The 21,928-nt window shown below is 43.2% G+C and overlaps 1 protein-coding gene across 1 annotated transcript in view; it reads right to left on the reverse strand.

The window, feature by feature from the left end:
• ABI3BP (ABI family member 3 binding protein) overlaps positions 1-21,603 on the reverse strand; it is a 213,764-nt gene extending 192,161 nt beyond the window's left edge. The window contains exon 1 of the mRNA XM_084843209.1: positions 21,433-21,603. Coding sequence (XP_084699335.1) covers positions 21,433-21,511 — 79 coding nt within the window. The 5' untranslated portion in view covers positions 21,512-21,603. The remainder of the gene's footprint in view (positions 1-21,432) is intronic.
• Between the last annotated feature and the right edge of the window lie 325 nt (positions 21,604-21,928).

Below are 21,928 nucleotides of genomic sequence, written 5' to 3' on the forward strand. Positions count from 1 at the left end.
ACATTGGGTGACCATTCTTCGGCCCCTTGGCAATTGAGCTATGGGGTTCCGCAGGGTACCATCTTGTCCCCAATGTTATTTAACATCTATATGAAGCCACTGGAAGTGGTCATTAAGGGATTTAGAGCCAAGTGCCACCAGTATGCTGATGACACACAGCTCTATATCCCTGTGACGTCTGAATCAGGAGAGGCTGTGCAAGCCCTCTGTGGATCAGTGTCTGAACTCAGTAATGGGCTGGATGAGGGCCAATACACTGAAACTGAATCCTGGCAAGATGGAAGCCCTGTGGGTGAGTGGTTCCTGAGTCCAGAAGATAGGCTCATTGCCTGTTCTGGATGGGGTTGCATTCCCTCTGAGAGATCAGGTCCGTAGATTGGGGGTACTCCTAGATCCATCAATGTCACTGGAGGGTGAAGTGGCCATGGCAGCTTGGAATGCCTTTTACCAGCTTCAGCTGCTTCGCCAACTATGGCCTCTCCTGGAAAGGGATAGCTTGGCCACAGAGGTACAGGCGCTAGTAACCTCAAGAATGGATTACTGCAATGCGCTCTATGTGGGGCTGCCCTTAAGCCTGCTAGAAGCTGGAGCTAGGGCAGAATGCAGCAGCTCAGCTGTTGTCGGGAGCTGCCCCTTTCCAGCATGTAACTCCTTTGCTTAGGGAACTGCATTGACTGCCTATCTGCTCCAGGCCAGGTTTAGTACTTGCGTACAAAGCTCTAAAGAACTTGGGACCAGGATACTTGAGAGAGCACCTTCTCCCCGGGGAGAAGAGAGCAGCAGAAGAATTTCAGGCCTATGTAAGAAACACATCTGCTAAAAAGAATAAATATCTCATAAAAATGATTAGGATGGATTATTGTACGAAAAACCCAAAGCTCAAATTCAAACGTAATGCCCAACATTCTAGTAGTAGATAATAATAGGTATTTCTGGTCTCTGAATGAAAAAGAAAAATAGCAAGATTAACAGTGCAAGTCTATGCATATTTACTCAAAAGTAAGTCTGACTGAGTTTAATGGGCTTTACTCCCAGGTATGTTGTATAGGATTGCAGCCTAATTGGATTGGCAGAGTTTCTAAAATACCAATTCAAGAAGCTAGAAAACACAAAGAACTTAAGATTTAAGGTGCAACCAGATGGCACTATTTTCACAGGAAAGTGGTAAATTCACTTTATGACCACTTCAGCTTAGACAAGATTGTCTCATGAAACCATGAAGTATGCCCCTACTCGGTGGGTGAAAATATTAATAATTTGCAGAGGTGGAGGCCAGCATCCACTTTACTTCTTCTAGTTGGTCTGTCAAATCCTTGCCCTTTGGGGGAAATTGGGTTTCTAAAAGAGCAATCCTATGGTCCTGGGGATATGTCCCTGGGGTCATTAGGCTCAGTGGGAATTCCCCTCTGAGGTCTTGCATGAAGCTTTGTCTTTGGAGGGGGAGATCCAGTCTTGGAATCCCACTCCTGGCCCCTCCTAACCACCTGCAGTGGCTCCCTCTATAAGTATGGAACTCTGACCATGGTGGTGGGGGGGAGAGGCATGTTGGGGGTGTGGCAGTGAATGGGGATGGAGAGGAGATGGATCTGCTGGATCTACAGGCCTCTCAGCCCCCAATTACAGCCCCAGCACAGTGGAGAATTTAGACCTTACTGTGACCTCATTTTCACATTTCCATAGCTGGCTGTCCCCCTCAGTGGTTAGATATTTCATAACATCACAACAACACAGCCAATGGCTGGCTTCGGGTCACTTATAGAAGATGGGCAACCAGTTTTTAGCCCACTAAAAGTGTGAATTGAGATTAAGCATAACTACACTGATTAGATAAAGCTAAAATGATGAGAGTTTGCTGTGATTGATATTTTTCATGAATACTTTCTAGCTAGTTTGCTTTTATAAATATTCAAATATGAGTTGCTAATATTTGAAATGAGGTGTGGAATAAGCTAGTCTTGCTATAACAGATGTAAATATTTCTGAGAATTCATGGTTTTTCTTATTTGTGTTTTGGCACTAACCAAAAATTCCTTTAATTAAAAACATGCAATCAAGAAGAAGAAGAAGAGGAAGAAGAAGAAGAAGAAGAAGAAGAAGAAGAAGAAGAGGAAGAAGAAGAAGAAGAAGAAGAAGAAGAAGAAGAGGAGGAGGAGGAGGAGGAGGAAGAAGAAGAGAATATACTTAAAATGAAGGATTTCATAAGCTAACACAACAAGGAATAGTTACATTTTTCCACATCCAGTGCCAACTCTACTTACTAGGAAAAGCTTCAACATTAACTTACCTTGTTATATAAATAACAACGTTATAAAAGCTGAACTACAGTTTGATACCAAGACATCATTTAAACTATACCAGAGCAAACACAGGTGGGCACCACTGCAGCTAAAGTGGCATGGAGGAGATGTGTTAAGCCCATCAAGGGTGATCTGTTCCATGTGCTCTCCCCCCCCCCCCGCCAAGCTCTGGCCCTTATAAGGAGCTGCTGCCTTGAAGGCTGTGTTCCAGATGAGAGACTGTGTTAGGACCATCAAGGGTGAGCATTTCAGCCTACTCTGCCTGAGGCCGTTATAAAGAGATGCTGCCTGGAAGGCATTGTTGGAGGGGATTGAACCTGGTGAGTTTTTGGCATGCTGAGCACATGCTCTGCAACTGAGCTATGACATTTTCCAAGATAATTAGCTCACAGCACAATGCTATGTATTGGTTCACATGACAAGAGGGTGGTTAATAAGCAATGGTGGCTTGTTATCCACCCCAACGCATGCCGGTCACACGCTGGCCAATTTCCCTAATTACCCTCTCTGGGCACGGGTTGTCATGATGGCTGAATCCTGAAATGGTGGGTGGCTGGGTTGGGTAACAGACCACCCAGCAACCCTACAACAGACCATGGTTTCTGGGTGGTTTGTTAACCACTCCAGCCACACACCCTCACCAGGTTCAGATGTCATGATAACCTGTGCCTGGCAAGGGGAATTAGGGAAATCAGCTGGCACATGACTGGCATGCGTGGGGGTGTTTAACAAGTGGGGCAGAGACTGACTGCATTCACACAACACGATAACCCACCTCAGTGACTGAATATGGGTTGATTGTGGGTTGTGTTGTCGAGTTATCTAAATTCAGCACATTTTCTGCAAGGTGGTTTATTTTTCTCAAACAAACCACCCTGAGAACCCACCATTTGTTGTTGGGTTGTGAACTGTGGGTTGTTCATAGTTAACAAGCCATGGTTTGTTATCGCAGCTGGGTTCAGACAACATGATAACCCACAGTTAAACAACCCATGGTTAAGTGGCAACCCACACTCAGCCCAAACTCAACCATTGGGTGTGGGTTATCGTGTTGTGTGAACCCAGTCACTGTGTTAAGACTACAGGTATTCTGCTGGGCAGAGGTATTTTTTTAGTGAACTGATCCTGGTTATTTTAAAGATGTTTTATCTGTTCAGATTGTTTCTTGTTTTTATTGCTTTACTCATTTTTATAATATTTTTTGCAATTAGTTTTTAACTTCTTGGAAGCTACCTAGAGTGCTGTGGTATAAATTTACTAAATAAATAGATAAATACCAAGCAAGACAAGTGATGCAGACCTGGCTTTCTATGTCTCACTTGCCACTATCAAGCAGTAAGAGCAGCAACAATGCTATCTTCAAAGCAGCATGCAGAATCCTGCTGGACAAGAGACCCACTCAAGGATTTAGGGCTCTCTGCAAAGGACTGCAAGCTGCCGTTCTCTCTGAACCACCCTTGCCCTGTCCAAAGTAGATTCGCTACATGGCACTGTTGTGTGGCATAGATGCTGGCAGGAAGCTCTGGAAAGAGCAGTCATGTACATATGTTTATGGTGCTACATTTGGATCTTTGTGGTAATTTTACATTAGCAAGCTTTATTGTAGAAAGCTTTTCTTAATAGAAAATGCGTGGTGTTAAGAAAATGGACAGAGAGACTTTTTTCTCATGCTCATAATGCTGGAATTCACTTGTCATCCAATGAAACTCGTAGCAGATGCAGGGCAGACAAAAGAAAGCACTTCTCTACACAACACATCATTCATTCATTTATAGAATTCACTGCTACAAGATGTGGTGACAACAACTAGCTTAGAAAGCTTTTAAAGGAGGATTAGGCATCAGTGGATAATTGGTTTCTCAATGACTATTAGCCATTATGAATTATGAATACAGGTTGCTGGGGAGTGGGAGCAGGCTATTGCTTTCATGCCCTGCTTGTGGGCTTCCCTGATGGCATCTGGCTGGCCCATGTGGAAAGGTGGGTGCTTCTTATGTTCTTAAGTATTTAAAATTAGGTGTGGTGCTCTCTGAAATATTTGTATAAGAGGTATTTGTTTAATGCTTGCATATTGAAAACTTGCTGGAAAAGGTTCCTGCCTGTGGTCATGGTCGTTTTCACAAATTCAGTATTCAGTCACAAGACAAGTAAAAATAAATACTTCACGGAGCGCATACAAGAGGGGATTAATCATTCCATTACCATCACGTGACTACTCTGAAACATCCAGTACTATCCTTAGCTAGAAAGAAAATCCTCCGTTAGATGAAGCTCAGAATAACAGTTCTTATGTTCTAATACACATGAATGTATCAAGGGCTTCAATAAAAATAATCATGGAAAATGGATAGCTCAAAAATAAGCAATGAGTTCACTACAAAGATACTGATTATAGATCTAATTTGTGACTGTTTGCAAACCTATGCACACTTACCCGGGAGTAAGCCCCATTGAATACAAAGGGACTTAGACTGTATGTTTAATTATCGCAATAGTGCCGTGAGTTAATTATCATAGAAGATAATTAATAGCATTATGCTGTGAGTTAATTATCACAAAAGAGATTGTAACTCAGTAGCAGAGCACAAAACCTCTGCTGGGGAAGAGTTCTGCCTGAAACCCTGGAGAGCTGCTGTCAGACAATATAGACAATGCTGGGGTAGATGGTCCAGTGGTCTGACTTGGTTTAAAGCAGCTTCCTGACTTACAGCCACCAATTTATAGGTGCGTGTATATAGTGTAGTATATATAGTGTGTATGTGTGTGTGTGTGTGTATATATATATATATATATATATATATATATATCCCTATTCTGGCATTATCCTAACTGGTTACACTCATTGCACAAGCTGGGATGGGGCCATACCGAGTAGACCATCCTCTGCCGTCACGTCACAACGTAGCTCTGGCTATAGGCATCCAGGTGTACACCACAAATGCCTGCAGCAGGGAGGCCTTTGTGCATACAGCTATACATGTGGAGGCTTCTACGCAATTCAAAACCCCAATCGTTCAGGGTTCCAAATCGCATGGAAGCTTCCACATGTACAGCTGTACGCATGAAGGCCTTCCTGCTGCAGGCATTCGTGCTCCACACGTGGGCACCTATAGCTGGACCTACATTGTGATGTGACATTGGGGGGCAGGGCTACTTGGCATGGCCCTGTTCCTGCTCGCATGACAAATTTCACCACTTATCATAATGCCTGAATAGGGCTCTCCATATATCTAAAAAGTAAAAAGTGTTTTGCCTTCAGCAAAACAAAACAAAGGGATACAACTACCATAGTATATCCAATAATAAATTAGTATTGTTTGAATTGTATGACAAAAATACATGAAAACACATGCTGAGGTCAAGGACAAGTGTTACCTAATGCAACACAGACAATAAATATAAAATTGGTTAAAGCTAACAGTACTCTTTGAAAGAGCCAAATAATGAGTGATTGGTAATGAACAGAGAAAACTGGGTAGTAGCCATTGGCAGGGAGGTGCACTTTTCAGGATTGGTGACTGGGGCAATACTACTGGTGGTCTGGAGCTGAGTCTTTAAAGCCTGCCCATTTTACAATCCAAAATGAAAAAGTTCACCTCAGCATTGAGAGTATTTCCCAACACACCCTCAGTTAAGAACCTTGAATATTGTTGGATACTAATATAGGACACACGGTCATTTCAAGGGAGGCACAGATAGTATATTTTGACATTTCCCTTCTCAAACATGGCCATGATATAGTTCACCTAGCTCCTTCCTTCTGCTAAACCCGTTATGGTGTCAGTAGGGATGTTAGAGAAATCTGCCGCGGATTCAAATGAGGCCGGATTCTTTGGAATCTGGCCTCCAGAATCCGCGGCACATTGGCCCCACTTACCTCTGCTTCGCGAGGATTCCGCACGGGACAGCACTTGGCTGCTTGCTCAGCTGGAGCTGTTCTCCACGCGGATTGCCATAAAAAAAAAAAAAAAAAGGCGATTGGCAGGATGTGCCCATAGACTTATATGCAAGATTCACGGCTCTATTTGCATATAAGTCTATGGGCACATCCTGCTGATTGCCTTTTTTTTTTTTAGGTGATCAGCGCGGAGGAGAACAGCTCCGGCCATCCAGGTAAGCAGCCCTCAAATTGGGTGGCTCCACGGAATCCCCACGGAGCGGAGCTGCTCCGGAGGATTCTGGGGAGGGGGGGAGGAATGGATCGCCTGCACCCCCCAGGTAGGGATGGCTGTGAATTTCTCCACGAATCTCGGCGAGGCCGAATGCCAACGCATTCAGCCCCCCAAAATTGTTGGTGAAATTCTCCCCCCCGCCCCCCCGCGTTGCCCATATTTTCGCCGTAGTCTACGTAAATCTTTACGTAGACTACCCGGGCCCAAATAAGGAACGCAAATGGCGGCACCCATGGGCGCCGCCATTTGCGTATGCGCTTTTTTTTTCTTTCAAAGTCACCCGTGATAGGCTACGTATCGATTAACGTAGCCTATCACGGCTGACTTTGGAAATCTAGCCGTGATAGGCTACGTTAATCGTTACGTAGCCTATCACATCTGTGGTTTTTTTTTCCCATTCACTTTTTTATTTCGCGGCCGGGGAGACGGGGCGCTTCTCCCCGGCCTGAATTTCGGCCGGGCGAGGCGGGGCGCCTCCCCCCCTGGCCTGAACTTCGGGGGGAGAACCGAAGCGCCTCCCCCCCATCGCAAAGCAAGCTGCAGGACCAGGTAAGTGACTTTCGTACATCACTACCCCCAGGTGGATTTCCCACCAGAACAGACAGTAGGGAATCCGTACATCCCTAGGTGTCAGTTATATTTAACTTTGCCACAAGAGCCCCTTTCAAACTTTATCCATGTGCACAATGACAGTGTGTACAATCAGTGGAGGCTGGTGGCTCTGATGTCAGCACGGCAGTGAATCCACTCTAGGTCTCAGTCGGAACCAGTGAGAACTCTAAAGGGAGCTCTCCAAGGTGTTTTGCACCTTGGAGAGCTCCTTTAGAGTTCTGACTAGTTCTGACTGAAACCCAGAGCGGATTCACTGCCCCACTAGCCCTGGAGCCACCGGCCTCCACTGTGTACAATGTGTGTGCGATGATGGTAGTGCAATGAAAGCAGCATCGCATTTGTGGTCCTGACATGCACTGCGCTTTCTGAAAAGGCCTCCATATGTATAACTGTATACCTAGCAGACTCATCTCTGAGCATTCGGGAACTTTGCTTTTCCAGAGTTCCTGAATGTGAAGAGAAGAGTTTTCCACATGTATAGTTATACATAGTTGTACATGCATGTGGAGATCTTTTCAGACTGTACACGGAACACACATAGGGGAAAGAGCCTGCTGCCCCCCTCCCAACTCACATTCACTGTTTATACAGGCAGTGTATAAAAAGGAATACAATTGTGTGAATTTGTATAACAGCATTTATTCACACTAGTATAGGTTTCCCTTCATATTTTTAACCATACTACAAAAGGGTTTATGAACCAACAAGAAAAATGGGACATTCTGGAAATGGAAGAGCAAAGAATGAATAGGCTGATCTAGGTTGGTCATCTGCTGTTAATTCTAAAATGCTGGCTGGTTGCAGTCATTTGGGAACGTGTCAGAAAAAGTTGACGTACATTTTGTAGCTTATGGGTTCCAGTTCTAACATGACTCTCTTCCAGTGCACTCTCAGATAGCCTCTTGCATCCCATCATACACAATATCCACAATACACAAGAGAATAATTATTTATACACTCATCTTGTAATGCCATCCACAAAAGCAAAAGGATTACATTTCCTTTACCAGCATTACAAAATAAGATCTAAGTGGGAATAACAGACTGCCGTGCAATACAGCATATAACATGTGTTCTAAGAACCAACTTGCTTAGTCTTGTTTCTATAGGGCAGATTTTTTTTAGCTGCATAGTATTTATTCTGCAACATTTATCAAGCTGAGACATGTGAGTTGCATAATCCTCCAAGTTTAATTCAAGTAGCCTTGAACTCTTCATCATTTTTGTCAGATAAATCTGTCAACTGATCTTCTTTGCTGGCTCATCCCCTCATAGACAGAAACTGTTTTAGGTCAGATGGGTTAGAGTTGTATTGTTGATTACCGTTCTGGGAGGTACCCATGTAAGAACAGCCTGAGGACTAACAAAAATATGAGGCACCATGGAAAAACTTGAACATTTGTTTTCGTTTCAGATTGCTTATGGTAATGTTTCCGTACATTGTAAAACATGTAATAACAAAAGTTTCTTATTGCATTTTGGCACCACAAGTGGATTGCCCTTTCTGCTTGGTTCAGACAGCAACACTGTTTAAGCACCAGTGCGGACTACTGCAGTAAGAACTGCCTGAACTTGCTGACAAGTGACTCTTTCTCACACTGTAACTGTCTTTTCACTGGCAGGTTCCTGTGCACAATGCCTCTATGGCAATAACCCACAGGGACCCAGAAGGTACCACTGATGCAAGCCTATTCATATGGAACTCCTCAAGGTGATGGTGGCCTTCCACCGCTGCTGCTGAGTCACTCAGCAGAGAGGAAGCAGGAAGTTGGCAGATTGGGAGACTTCCTGGCTGAAAAGGAGAGGGGAAGTGGTAGCGAGCGAGTGAGTGGGCAGGTGGCTGAGAAAGGGTTCCTGCGGTGGGGTCCAGTGGGCGCACTCAGAGCGCCTGGCAGGCGCCACATTGCTGACCCCTGCTCTGAGGCAAGCCCCTACCCCCTAGGCTAACATATCAAACCTGCTCTCTCCCCAGGCTACCCCATTTCCAAAATATTCTTACTAGCCTTGGCAGCTGGGAGTCTTGGCACCTTGTAGTAATGCAATAAAAAACAAGTATTTTTCTGCAAGTCTATTATTACTACGCTTGGTTGGGACATGTGTCACTAAACAGGTCTACAGATTACATGTCCATGTTCAGAACATAAGCTCTTATGGAACACAAATTACTAGGGGAATTTAGCTCAAATGTTGTGCTAGTGGAACCACTTCTCACTACAACCCTGGCTCTATTATATTGGAGAACAGGTTGCTATCAGTCCAGTAGAGCTGGCACAAACAAACACTGTAGCCAAAAGGAGTCAAGCATAGGCCAAGTTTGCACTGTTCAGTCTAGGCAGCTGAGTGCCCCCATACGGTACTCAAAAGAGCAATGGAGGGCTTTTCCAGAAATAGATATATTGAGAAAATATATATATCAAAATGAGAAAATAAATGGCTAACTATGGAAGGCTGCCCAGAAAGAGAGAGAGGGGGAAGGAGAGGTTGTGGAGTGAGTGGTGCAGCTACACAGTATGTATGGCTTTTGGTTTCTGAGAAGGCAGAAGGACAAAGGGAGATGGCAGCAGAAATTACGAAAAGAGAGGAGAATATATTCTAAAAGGGAGAGAAGATAATATTACTAGTCCTTCCTTATGCTCTATCCAGAATACCAGAGAACAGGTGGTGATTCAAGGAGTGGAAAACGAGCACCAGCCAGGAGTTTGCAAACCTGAGGAATGCGGAAGGAAAAAGCAACCCAGAGACCCAGGAATAGGGATTCAAACTGAAGGAGTTTCTGGGTGTTTAAGACCTTACAAAAGAATGTGGTGGCATTGGAAGGGAAATTTCCAGTCACACAAGAAAGACAGATGTCTTGGCGTGATGGGCTTTATGTGGATTTTAAAGTGGGATTTACAGCATTTCTTGTAAATCACCCTTTTCTTTGTAGGGCTCTCAGTAGCGAATTGATAGTAAGACTGTGATTAGAATGGAAACAGAGAAAGGTTGGGTGTTTAAATCTCAGGAGGTCCCATACTAGCTGAAGAGCAGATAGTTCTACTCCTTTGACCATATCAACAGAGAGTTTCCAGTAGGAGAATTTAATGTTTAATTTGCCTCGTTTAGACAAAAATGGGAAATGGCTTGAGCCAACATGCTGGGAAACATAAAATGGTGGCCGAACTTTGCTCTTTAGTAACACTATATGTTCTCCCGCTTCAGTTGTCCACACAGTTTACATATAATCCTACTCAGTAATTAGCACTTGTTTTTCCATCTCTTTTTCAGTTGCCATTGACCTATCAGCTGCAGCCACACCATCATATTTTCAAACTTTACTGTCTCTCGCACATTTTCATCTGGCAGATATCAATGCCGTAGGGCACAATCCCATGCACATTTAGACAGAAAAGAGTCCTACAACCCCCAGCATTCCCCACCCAGCATTGGTGGGTGGGGAATGCTGGGGGTTGTAGGACTCTTTTCTGTCTAAACATGCATAGGATTGCATCCTTAATGGCTATATCTAAAATCAATGGATGTGTCACTCCTCTGAATCTGTAGAATATTATAGAAATGGCCAACACCTTCATCTGGAGAATGAGTCACCTTGCTTTAAGACAAATAGGAGTATGTTCCTTCTGTCATCCTCGAAATAGCTTTGGGAGAAAGTCATGCCATGTCTCTACTAGTGCTACCCTCCTCTGGAATTATTTGAACAGCTGACATGTTGATTCTGTCAGTGGAAGTTTGAAATGATGTTGACTCCTTACAGCCAATTTAAGTCACCTGCCACACCACACATTCACTCCACAGTACACGTAGCACATACATAAACTTAGTAGCAGATGGTGAGAATGCTAGCAGCAGCCGCATTGCTGCTGACAGTGAACTAAGCGTGTGTCCTGGCATGACTAGTGAGCACTGCTGGCACTGTTGCATGCCTAGGTGTTCAACAAATGGCATACCTCAGTCAACATTTTATAGATAATATTGCCATGTGAGCTTATGGAATTCATGCTCATGTAATGATTTCTGATGTCTGCAGTGCTGGCGTCTGCAATGCCCAAGTCTTAGCAACAGTCACATTGAGAATCTTAAGGATTCAATTTATTGATGAATAATATTTTGGCCTGAAATCAGCATAGTAGTTTATTTGATCTCATTTGTTTTGAGAGGTAACAATGGCCATTTTCATAGTTCACAAAAAGCCAATGTGATTCTGATGAAGAAACAGGCATACGTTGGTTGCTGCAGGATGTTGTGAAGTGGATAAACTCCACAATGAACCAGTTTGCACATCACGAAAAGCCACCCTGAAGACAAGCCACTCTGAACTACCCAACAACAAGCCAGGGGTTCTCAGGGTGGCTTGTGTGTGGTTAACAAACCATGCTGAGGAAACCATGCCAGGTTTGGACATCTCGACAAGCCACCCTAAAACAAACAAATGTGATTACCTACCATGGGTTTTCATATTGTACAAACCAGGTCAGTCTGTTTAATGGACATTTAGTGGAACAGAAAGTGTAGTGTATTTGCTGATGATCACATAAACTAGCCAAAGGATATGCACACACAGGGCACACACAGACTACTCAGCCTACACTGAGTATTTATGTTGTATAGCACAATTAGTAAGTAGAACAAAACCCCACCAGATTCAATATAGCCAGCTAACTGGATTGCAATCCTAAGCATACATAATAGGGAATAAGCCCCTCTGAACACAGTGACACTTACTTCGGAGTAAGTATGCATAGGACTGGAGTATAAGAGAAGCATAATTGCAGATTAAGTATAACCCGATGTAGGCATTAAGAACATAAGAAGAGCCATGCTGGATCAGACCAAGGGTCCATCTAGTCCAGTATTCTGTTCACACAGTGGCCAACCAGCTGTCGAACAGGAAACCACACAAGTAGAACACAAGTGCAACACCACCCCCCTGCCCATGTTCTCCAGCAACTGGTGTACATAAGCTTACTGCCTCTGGTATGGGAGGAAGCTAGGGATGGCGGAGAATTTCTCCACGAATCTCTGGGAGGCCGAATGCCAACGCATTCAGCCCCCCGAAATTGGTGGAGAAATTCTCCGCCGGCCCCCCCGCCACCCCCCCGGGATGGGACTTACCTCGTGCGAATGTCCCTCTCGGCGGCGGGTCCCAGCGGCGGTTCGGTAGAGGTTTGGCGGGGGAGGTGGCGGCGGCCGGTCTTCTGACTGGCCGCCGCCACTGCCATCGCAAAATAAAAAAGTAAAGTAAAAAAAAAAACCCACACACCCGTGATAGGCTACATAACGATTTACGTAGCCTATCACGGCTAGATTCCCAAAGTCAGCCGTGATAGGCTACGTAAATCGTTACGTAGCCTATCATGGGTGACTTTGAAAAGAAAAAAAAAACGCGTACGCATTTGTGTTCCTTAGTTTGGCACGTCTAGTCTACGTAAAGATTTACATAGACTACGGCGAAAATAAGGGCAACGCAAATAGCATTCCCTTATTTTCGCCGTAGTCTACGTAAATCTTTACGTAGACTAGACGTGCCAAACTAAGGAACGCAAATGTGTACATGCATTTTTTTTTTCAAAGTCACCTGTGATAGGCTACGTGACGATTTACATAGCCTATCATGGCTGACTTTGGAAATCTAGCCATGATAGGCTACGTAAATCATTACGTAGCCTATCACGGGTGTGTGTGTGTGTGTTTTTACTTTACTTTTTTTTTCGTGGCCGGGTAGACGGGGCGCTCCCCCCCGGCCTGAATTTCGGCTGGGCGAGGCGGGGCGCCTCCCCCCCCCACGCCTGAACTTCGGGGGGAGAAGCGAAGCGCCTCCCCCCCACCGCGAAGCAAGCTGCGGGACAAGGTAAGTCCCTTTCGTCCATCCCTGGAGGAAGCACATAGCCATCAAGACTCGTAACTATTGATAGACTTCTCCTCCTAGAATTTGTCTAACCCCTTTTTAAAGCCATCCAAATTGGTGGCCATCACTACATCTCCTGGCAGTGAATTCCATACTTATGCGCTGTGTGAAGTAGTATTTCCTTTTATCTGTCCTGAATCTCCCACCAATCAGCTTCATAAGATGACTCCAGGTTCTAGTATTTTGAGACAGGGAGAAAAATGTCTCCCTGTTCACATTCTCCACACCATGCATAATCTTGTACACCTCTATCATGTCTCCCCTTACCTTCATTTTTTCCAGTCTCAACAGTCCCAGCTGTTGTAACCTTCTCTCATAGGGGAGATGCTTCAGCCCCTTGATAATTTTAGTTGCCCTTTTTTGCACTTTTTCCAGCTCTACAGTATCCTTTTTTAGGTGTGGTGACCAGAACTGTACACAGTATTCTAAGTGTGGTTGCACCATAGATTTGTATTACGGCAATATGATATTAGCAGTTTTATTCTCAATTCCTTTTCTAATTATGGGAATTTCTAATTATGGGAATAAATAAAGGAATTTCTCAATTCCTTTTCTAACAATTATAATTATTATTTTCTAATATAATTCTAATTAACATGGAGTTTGCCTGTTTTATGCCGGCCACACACTGGGTTGTGATTTTCATCGAGCTGTCCACCACAACCCCAAGATCTCTTTCCTGGTCAGTCTGCTAGCTCAGATCCCATCAGGCTATACTTGAAGTTGGGATTTTTTTGCCCCAATGTGCATCACTTTACACTTGCTTACCTTGAATTGCATTCGCCATTTGGATGCCCATTCTCCCAGTTTGGAGAGATCCTTTTGGAGCTCCTCACAATCCCTTTTTGTTTTAAGCACCCTAAATAGTTTGGTGCCATCAGCAAACTTGCATTCACCCCCCATGCTATTAGAACCACATGATGGGGAGAGCAGGACTGTTGCACATATGGGCCCCACCCCTCCATCATGTCTGCGTCACGAGGCTCCAGCCCCAGCGCGAGCTCTTCTACTGCCTGAGGTGAGAGAGCACAGGCACCATCGTTGCCGTGTCCTGCCCACCACCCCCTCCACCCCTTCCTGCCACCATGTCATGTCCCCACCCCTTTTCTCCTTGCCACTGCCATATCACATCCCACACGCTTATCACTACCACTACATAGCACCCCTTTCCCCTCCCCTTTATTGAAGGGGTGGACAAAATGTGGCCCCTGGGCCACATGCAGCTCCCTCCATTCCCCAATATTCAGGGGAACCTAAATTTTCTTTACAGTTTTTTTAAAAATTTGCAAACAAAATGGCATCCAGAGGTACTACGGAATGCCAAAAGAATCAAATTAGCTTGTTTCCATGCAATGTTGACCCTTTTGGCTCTCCATAGAAGCACCAGACTGCATTGTATTTTCATTCGTTTTTATTTGCTCTCCATTTTCAGCACTTACAGGGGGGCAAGGGAGGGTCTGAGGTGTGTGAAAATGGCCCCTGAACCTTCTCATGTTACTTACCCATCACAACCCCCCACCCCCAGAAAACCCTCCTGACTGCCTCTGGCTCGTGCTCAGATCAAAACAGATGGCAGGTGGCTGCTCCAAAGAGACCTGCCAGCCACTTTCTTGGTGCAATATTTGCTACAATAGGAGCATGGGACTGACGGGGCCATCTGGAGCACCTGCTAGTATTACCAAGCAAGTGGCTGCTCCAGAGAACCCTGCCAGGCCCACTCTCCCAGTGCGGCAAATGCCATGGCCGGAGAGCAGCTGACAGAGCTTTCTGGAGCACCTACTAGAGATGGTGGCAGCAGTCCATACTGGAAGAGGTGGGGGGAGCAGCACAATTTGCCACCCCTCTTGCTACACCACCTGAGGTGGGGGCTTCACCCCACCTCATGGGAGGGCTAGCCCTGCTTGGCTCCACTGCTTTCCATGTGCTGAATGGGGCAGGTCTGAAACAGGAGAACCCTGTTCTACATGGGTAGGCTCCCTGTGGGCAAATATTTGGAGATGCCCCGACCTGTGCCTCCTTGTTTACAGAATGGAAATCTGTTAGGGTATGTAGCAGAGCTTTTTCTTTTGTGGTTTTAGCTACACTAGCCCAGAGATATCCATCAGGCTACCCCCCTTTACTGTTTCTGCTAACCAGAGAAACCATTTTTGTTTCTGAGGGCTTTCTCCAGCTGCTAGTGGTGTATACCTTTCTCTCATCATCTTTAATTTTTTTTATCTTCAGTATGTTTTGTTTATTTTGACATGTATTCTTGATTTTTTATATTTGTTTATAAGTCACTTTGAGTATTTCATATACTTAGAAAATGAATTAACAAAGAAATTATAAACCTGCAATATGTGTTGGATCTATGCTTATAGTAGATCTACTTTAATCTATGGGACAAGTTAGTAATGACTACCTTAGGTAGTCACAAACAGCCCAATCTTATGCATGCTCACTGTAAACGATGTGCCTCTGAGTTCATACAGACTTACTTCCTTGCAGTGCTAAACTCAGTGGGACTTACTTCTGAGTAGACATGCATTACAGTGTGGGTTATTTTGCTAAACTGTACGGAGGTCCGTAACATTGTTCAGGAGGCAGCAATGAAATCCATCCCAAAGAAAAAGAAATGCAAGAAAGCCAAGTGGCTTTCTGATGAGGCTTTATAAGTAGCTGACGATAGAAGGGAAGCTAAAAGCAAGGGAGAAAGGGGAAGATATATCCAACTGAATGCAGAGTTCCAGAGAATAGCAAGGAGAGACAAGAAGGTCTTCTTAAATGAACAATGCAAAGAAATCGAGGAAAACAACAGAATGGGAAAGACTAGAAATCTCTTCAAGAAAATCGGAGATCTCAAGGGAACGTTTTGTGCAAAGACGGGCATGATAACGGACAAAGCAGGGGACCTAACAGAAGCAGATGAGATTAAGAAGAGGTGGGAAGAATACACAGAAGAACTATACAGGAAAGATCTGAATGTCCCTGATAGACATGATAGTGCCGTCACTGAACTTGAGCCAGACATCCTCGAGAGTGAAATCAAGTGGGCCTTAGGAAGCATTAGTAACAACAAAGCCAGCGGAGATTACAGTACTCAAGCTGAGCTATTTAAAATCCTAAAAGGTGATGCTGTTAAAGTGCTGCATTCAATATGCCAACAAATTTGGAACACTCAACAATGGCTGCAAGACTGGAAAAGATCAGTTTACATTCCAATTCCAAAGAAGGGCAACGCCAAAGAGTGTTCAAACTACCGCACAATTGCGCTCATTTCACATGCCAGCAAGGTGATGCTTAAAATTCTACAAGCTAGGCTTCAGCAGTATGTGAACTGAGAACTACCGGAAGTACAAGCGGGGTTTCGAAGAGGCAGAGGAACTAGAGATCAAATCGCCAACATTCGCTGCATCATGGAGAAAGCAAGAGAATTCCAGAAAAACGTCTATTTCTGCTTCATTGACTATGCTAAAGCCTTTGATTGTGTGGATCACAACAAACGGTGGCAAATTCTTAAAGTGATGGGAGTACCAGACCACCTTACCTGTCTCCTGAGAAACCTGTACGAGGGTCAAGAAGCAACAGTAAGAACTAGACGTGGAACAACCGAGTGGTTCAAAATTGGGAAAGGTGTACGACAAGGCTGCATATTGTCACCCTGCTTATTTAACTTATATGCAGAGTACATCATGAGAAACGCCGGGTTGGATGAATCACAGGTCGGAATTAAGATTGCTGGGAGAATTATCAACAACCTCCGATATGCAGACGATACCACCCTAATGGCAGAAAGCGAAGAGGATCTCAAGAGCCTCTTGTTGAGGGTGAAAGAGGAGAGTGCAAAAGCTGGTTTGAAACTCAACATTAAAAAAACTAAGATCATGGCATCTGTCCCCATCACTTCCTGGCATATAGTAGGGGAAGAAATGGAAGCAGTGACAGATTTTATTTTCTTGGGCTCCAAGATCACCGCAGACAGTGACTGTAGCCATGAAATTAAAAGACGCTTGCTCCTTGGGAGGAAAGCTATGGCAAACCTAGACAGCATAGTAAGAAACAGAGACATCACCTTGCCGACAAAGGTCCGTCTAATCAAAGCTATGGTTTTCCCAGTAGTAATGTATGGCTGTGAGAGCTGGACTATAAGGAAGGCTGAGCGACAAAGAACTGATGCTTTTGAACTGTGGTGCTGGAGAAGACTCTTATGAGTCCCCTGGACTGCAAGGAGGTCCATTTAGTCAATCCTAAAGGAAATCAACCCTGACTGCTCATTGGAAGGACAGATACTGAAGCTGAAGCTGAAATATTTTGGCCATCTAATGCGAAGAGAAAACTCTCTGGAAAAGACCCTGATGCTGGGAAAGATTGAAGGCAAAAGGAGAAGGGGATGGCAGAGGATGAGATGGCTAGATAGCATCACCGATGCAATGAATATGAACTTGAGCACACTCCGGGAGAGAGCGCAGGACAGGAAGGCCTGGCGTGCTATGGTCCATGGGGTCACGAAGAGTCGGACACGACTGAACAACAACAACAACATTGAACTCTAACATTCAAAATTGCACTGAATGCTAAAGATAATCAAAAGACAGATTATGCTTGTCTTTCACAATGAGGAAAGGTAAAACACAACTGAGCATGGCTGCATGCATTCCACAGACACAAAGTAACATAACTTTGTCCCTACTTTGAGCATCCTGCAGATATGTGCACCATACAGTCACATTTATCTTTAGGAAACCAAAGGTCCAATCGAAACTGACATACTGCTGAAACAGCAATCTGAGAAGATATTAATAATAACGGTTTTGTGATCCTTAGCTTGTTGCTATGTACACTTTTACTTTGATAACACATAGCTTAATGTAATAGCTTAACGTAGTTGGCTGTTACTTTTGGGAAGCTGCTGCCATCTCTCTGCTCTGCCTATATTCCTCTCACCTGTTTTCTGAGAGACAAACAAGCATTACTACTAGCACCAATGCTCCTTCTATATGTGTTCTTTTGTGTTTCCACAACCAACAATGCTACATTTAGCAGTTTTGGTGCCTATGTTATATCAGGGCATTCTCATGTGTTGGGGAGAGTTAACACTTGGAACGCACTCTGCCTACACAGCTGGAAAAGGGGATCTGGATGTTTTCCAAAGTAGTGCATTTTTATTTTTGCATCAAAGTCCAAATATATTTTCTCCTTAGCGTGTTTGTTGTGGGGAAATGTTTCCCAGCATTCAGGCTAGAAATTGCTGTTGTTGACAAAATGCCATTTTCTCCTTAGTTAGCATTCGGGAAGTTTTTTTTCCAGTTTGAGAACTGTGGTTGCATAAGTGTCATGGGCAGTTACTGTTTGGTGCCTGTGGCGTCAGTGGTATTCTATGACACACTCCCCTTCCTGTGCCACTTTGAGAAGGAAGTTTGCCCTAAAACATTTTTAAATGTTTTATATTATTTTTCTGATGTCTAAAATGGCTGTGCCCACTCCCATCTGAACGCTCATGTAATTGATTCATTCCCACAGAATACAAGAATATAATGTTAGCCTTATGACTGGAAGATACATATGCACAGTGGAAGGCCTTGTTGCATATATTTTCTATAGACATGTGTACCACCGATGGCCAAAATACATAGGAAAGTGAAAATAAAAACATGGAGAAAGTGTTTTGAAGTGATGTGGGGTATAAAATGGCATGGTTAAGTGTGTGAAGGACTTGTGTGGCATTACAGGCATCACCCAATGATTATGAAATGCACAATTTGGTAGAAGCCCATGACAGTAGCACAACTGCCATTCCCACAGCAAACTGTGTGTGCTAGCACAGCTCAATACAGCAAGAATCACGTTTTTCCTGAAAATGCATCTAGCAGCTTAATGCTGGGAAATAGAGATTCTCCCACAGATCAAACCAAATGTAGGAATGGCATTATTTGACCAGTGGAGTCATCGGTCTTAAATTCCCCCGAGAGAACCATTTGTGCTTGGAAAGGTCCAAGTTAAGGAATAAAAATTAGTCCTTCTACTAGCAGTAACCAGCATAGCTTCCAGTTGCAAATATTGTCACAAACCATATATGTGGCATTAAGACAGGCTATCAAAATCATGCACGTGCAAACGTAATGGTCTAACCTTTGCTCACCCGCTTTTGCAGCTATATAAGTTATTTTTCAAGTAGTGTCTTGACTGTACTTATTAATTCTCTTTCAACTGCACTTCTCTAAGTATCAAATCAACCTTCCAAGACCTCCTACAGAAAGTAGTATTTTCCCTGCTGACAAATCCAAAACTGACATTTTAAAACAGATGTTTCCCATTATCATATTCAGTCAGGTGCCTGTGGAAGTGGCAGCACCTCAAAAAAGCAAAACTTTCATGCTGATGCCATGCTTCAAGAATAACATATGTGTGTGAACAGTTTCTTCTATGGCTCCACAAGTAACTGGCATTCAAGAGTCTTACTGACTTTGTTTCCTACAGATGCAGGAAGCAAATTTTCTTTCCTTGCTTGTACCAGGGAAAGGAAATCCAATTTCATGACATAAGGCCAGAAATAAGAAGATTTCACATCCTGGAGTGGAAAACAGAGTACTGGGATTCTAGGACCATAGTAAGCATGAAAAGGTTTAGACACTGAAATTGTTAAGTCTACCCAAAAATAAATCTGGCAGGAGGATCTCACAGGGATTAAGAAGTGACTTTTAAAGTACTCTCTTCAGTCACAGTGCTTACACTGTCTTTATACGTGAAACCTGTGAGCGGGATTAGTCAATACTGAAGGAAGTGTGCATTATTAACAATCTGTTGACTTGACTTTTTTATATGACAAGAGGGGTGAGTCAAAGAGACAAATCTTATTTCTAGAATGCACTTCCAGTCAAACTGAAATGCGTTAACTCTCAGAATAGCTTCAAATAATCAACACAGCAACAAATGTGAAGAATTTCTGACCCAATAAGAATAATCTCATACTACAGCTTGACCTACTGGAGTAGGTATTTATTAATTTGCAAAAGTCAGAATAATTTGAAACCAAATAAAAATAATACATAGGCTTTCCATTGCAACTTAATTTGAGAAGTAGACTTGTGGTTTTGCTTTACTCTATTAGGGGAATAATCCCACTGACTGAAGCATAAAATGTGAAGCAATTATCTTTGCCAGAATTCTACACTTAAGGATAGTTATGGCTATAGTCCCATAAAAGTGGATAGGAAAGACAAATAAAACCATCTGCAAGGTTTGTGCTTTGGAAATAATCCATGTTCCAAAGGCAGTCAATACATACTATTTAACCCCAGAATGTAATGACACTGCTAATAGCTAACCTATGCTCATTTTTCTAATCTTTTGAGGTTTCAGAATTTGAGGTATAGTTCCACACCAAAGGAATGCTTTCATAGCCGCAACTGAAAATATAGTCCATGCAACTACTATATCTATTTCATTCTGAAGGATAAAGAGCATAATTTTTAGGAGATGGGGGATAAACATTCCAAAATGCAAATTTTCAGAGAGAAAGTCATTCATTATTTTACAGGTGGAAGATAATTACTGTCTTGACCTTAGGTATATCATACAGGCAGCTTCAAGGATGCTGTTCTCTGACTTAGCATTCCGTTAAGCAGTTGAACATTAAAAAAAACAAACACCCACAGAGCTACTTCTCATATAAACTGTCTGCTTGAAGCTCTCTGCACACATTGTGTGCATCTAAAAGCACATAGTGTACTTTTAAAAAGCATTTCATCAAAGTCAACAGAAGAACGTGGAGTACACAAAAAGTTGTGAAGCGCTGCTTTAGTGCCAAGGTGTTACAAAGTACTTCTTGATTTAGATGTAGAAATATGGTATTAATTTTACATTACTGCTGTTATTTTTGCAGCAACCAAATAGCTAAAATACAAGACCAATGCAGATCAAATTTAAGAGGGCTTGGGTGAGAAAGGAAGGTACCTCAAGTTTTGCATATTTTCTTTTGCACTACAGAGAAGAGGATCAAATGCAGTGTTTGTAAACTTCTTGCCTCTTAGAATCATACAAATAGGATTTTAATAGAAATTAGGGATAAGTACTGGGGCGGGGGGCACCCAGAATGTTTATCCCAATGCATGATTAAAATCTCATTTTTAAATTTCCTAGTGGTCACATCACACATTAGCATAAGAAATGCATGCCCAAGAACACAAGTAAAACTAGTTTTCATTTGTTTGCAGCATGGATGTTGAATCCTGAAACAAAAGGGCTATTTTAATCCTGGGTTTGTTTATACAAATAGTTCTAAGCTTCTCTCTCTCTCTCTCTCTCTCTCTCTCTCTCTCTCTCCCCCTCTCTGTGATTTTGCCCTTTCCCCCATTACATCTCTCTCTCACACAATGTCCTTAACACTTTCATTCATGCTGAAAACAAGGTTGTCTCATTAAGACCAAACATTTTCCCCAAAATAAAGTATAAAAACATTACATCTACTTGCCTCTTGGCAATTTCTGAGCATTTCCAAGGTTTAGTGTAATATTTCCACAGAAGAGTAGAAAGACCAGCCTTGATATCATGCTTTCAAACCCAAACTTGCACAGTTAAAGATGCTGGGGAGTGTCATACAAGGTAATGCAGCTGCAACGAAGTGAACTGTTCTCTCTGTCACAGAGGCAGCAAAACTTTGACAGGAGTTTAGTTTACACTGTGGGAGGAGACAATATGACATCACACCATTTCACTGGAAAAGAGAATGCAATTACAATATAAATTGTGCTATGATTCTCTGGCATGAAACAGATTTCCTGTTGCTGTTACAAGCACTCTATCTCTAAGATGAATAAAATTTTAATTTACAATCACTTGCATTGCCTATTTATTAAAAGGTTGGTAGAAATAATTATACTAGGAAAAATTAAGCTATCTGAGGCTTCTGAAACACATAAGACATTAAAAAAAGTTTGACCTAACTGCATGAACAAGAAAGGGGAGGG

This window comes from Heloderma suspectum, chromosome 3 (genome assembly GCF_057233095.1).
Source record: "Heloderma suspectum isolate Gila_16-S chromosome 3, 16-S_ref, whole genome shotgun sequence".
Classification (NCBI taxonomy): Eukaryota; Metazoa; Chordata; class Lepidosauria; order Squamata; family Helodermatidae; genus Heloderma; species Heloderma suspectum.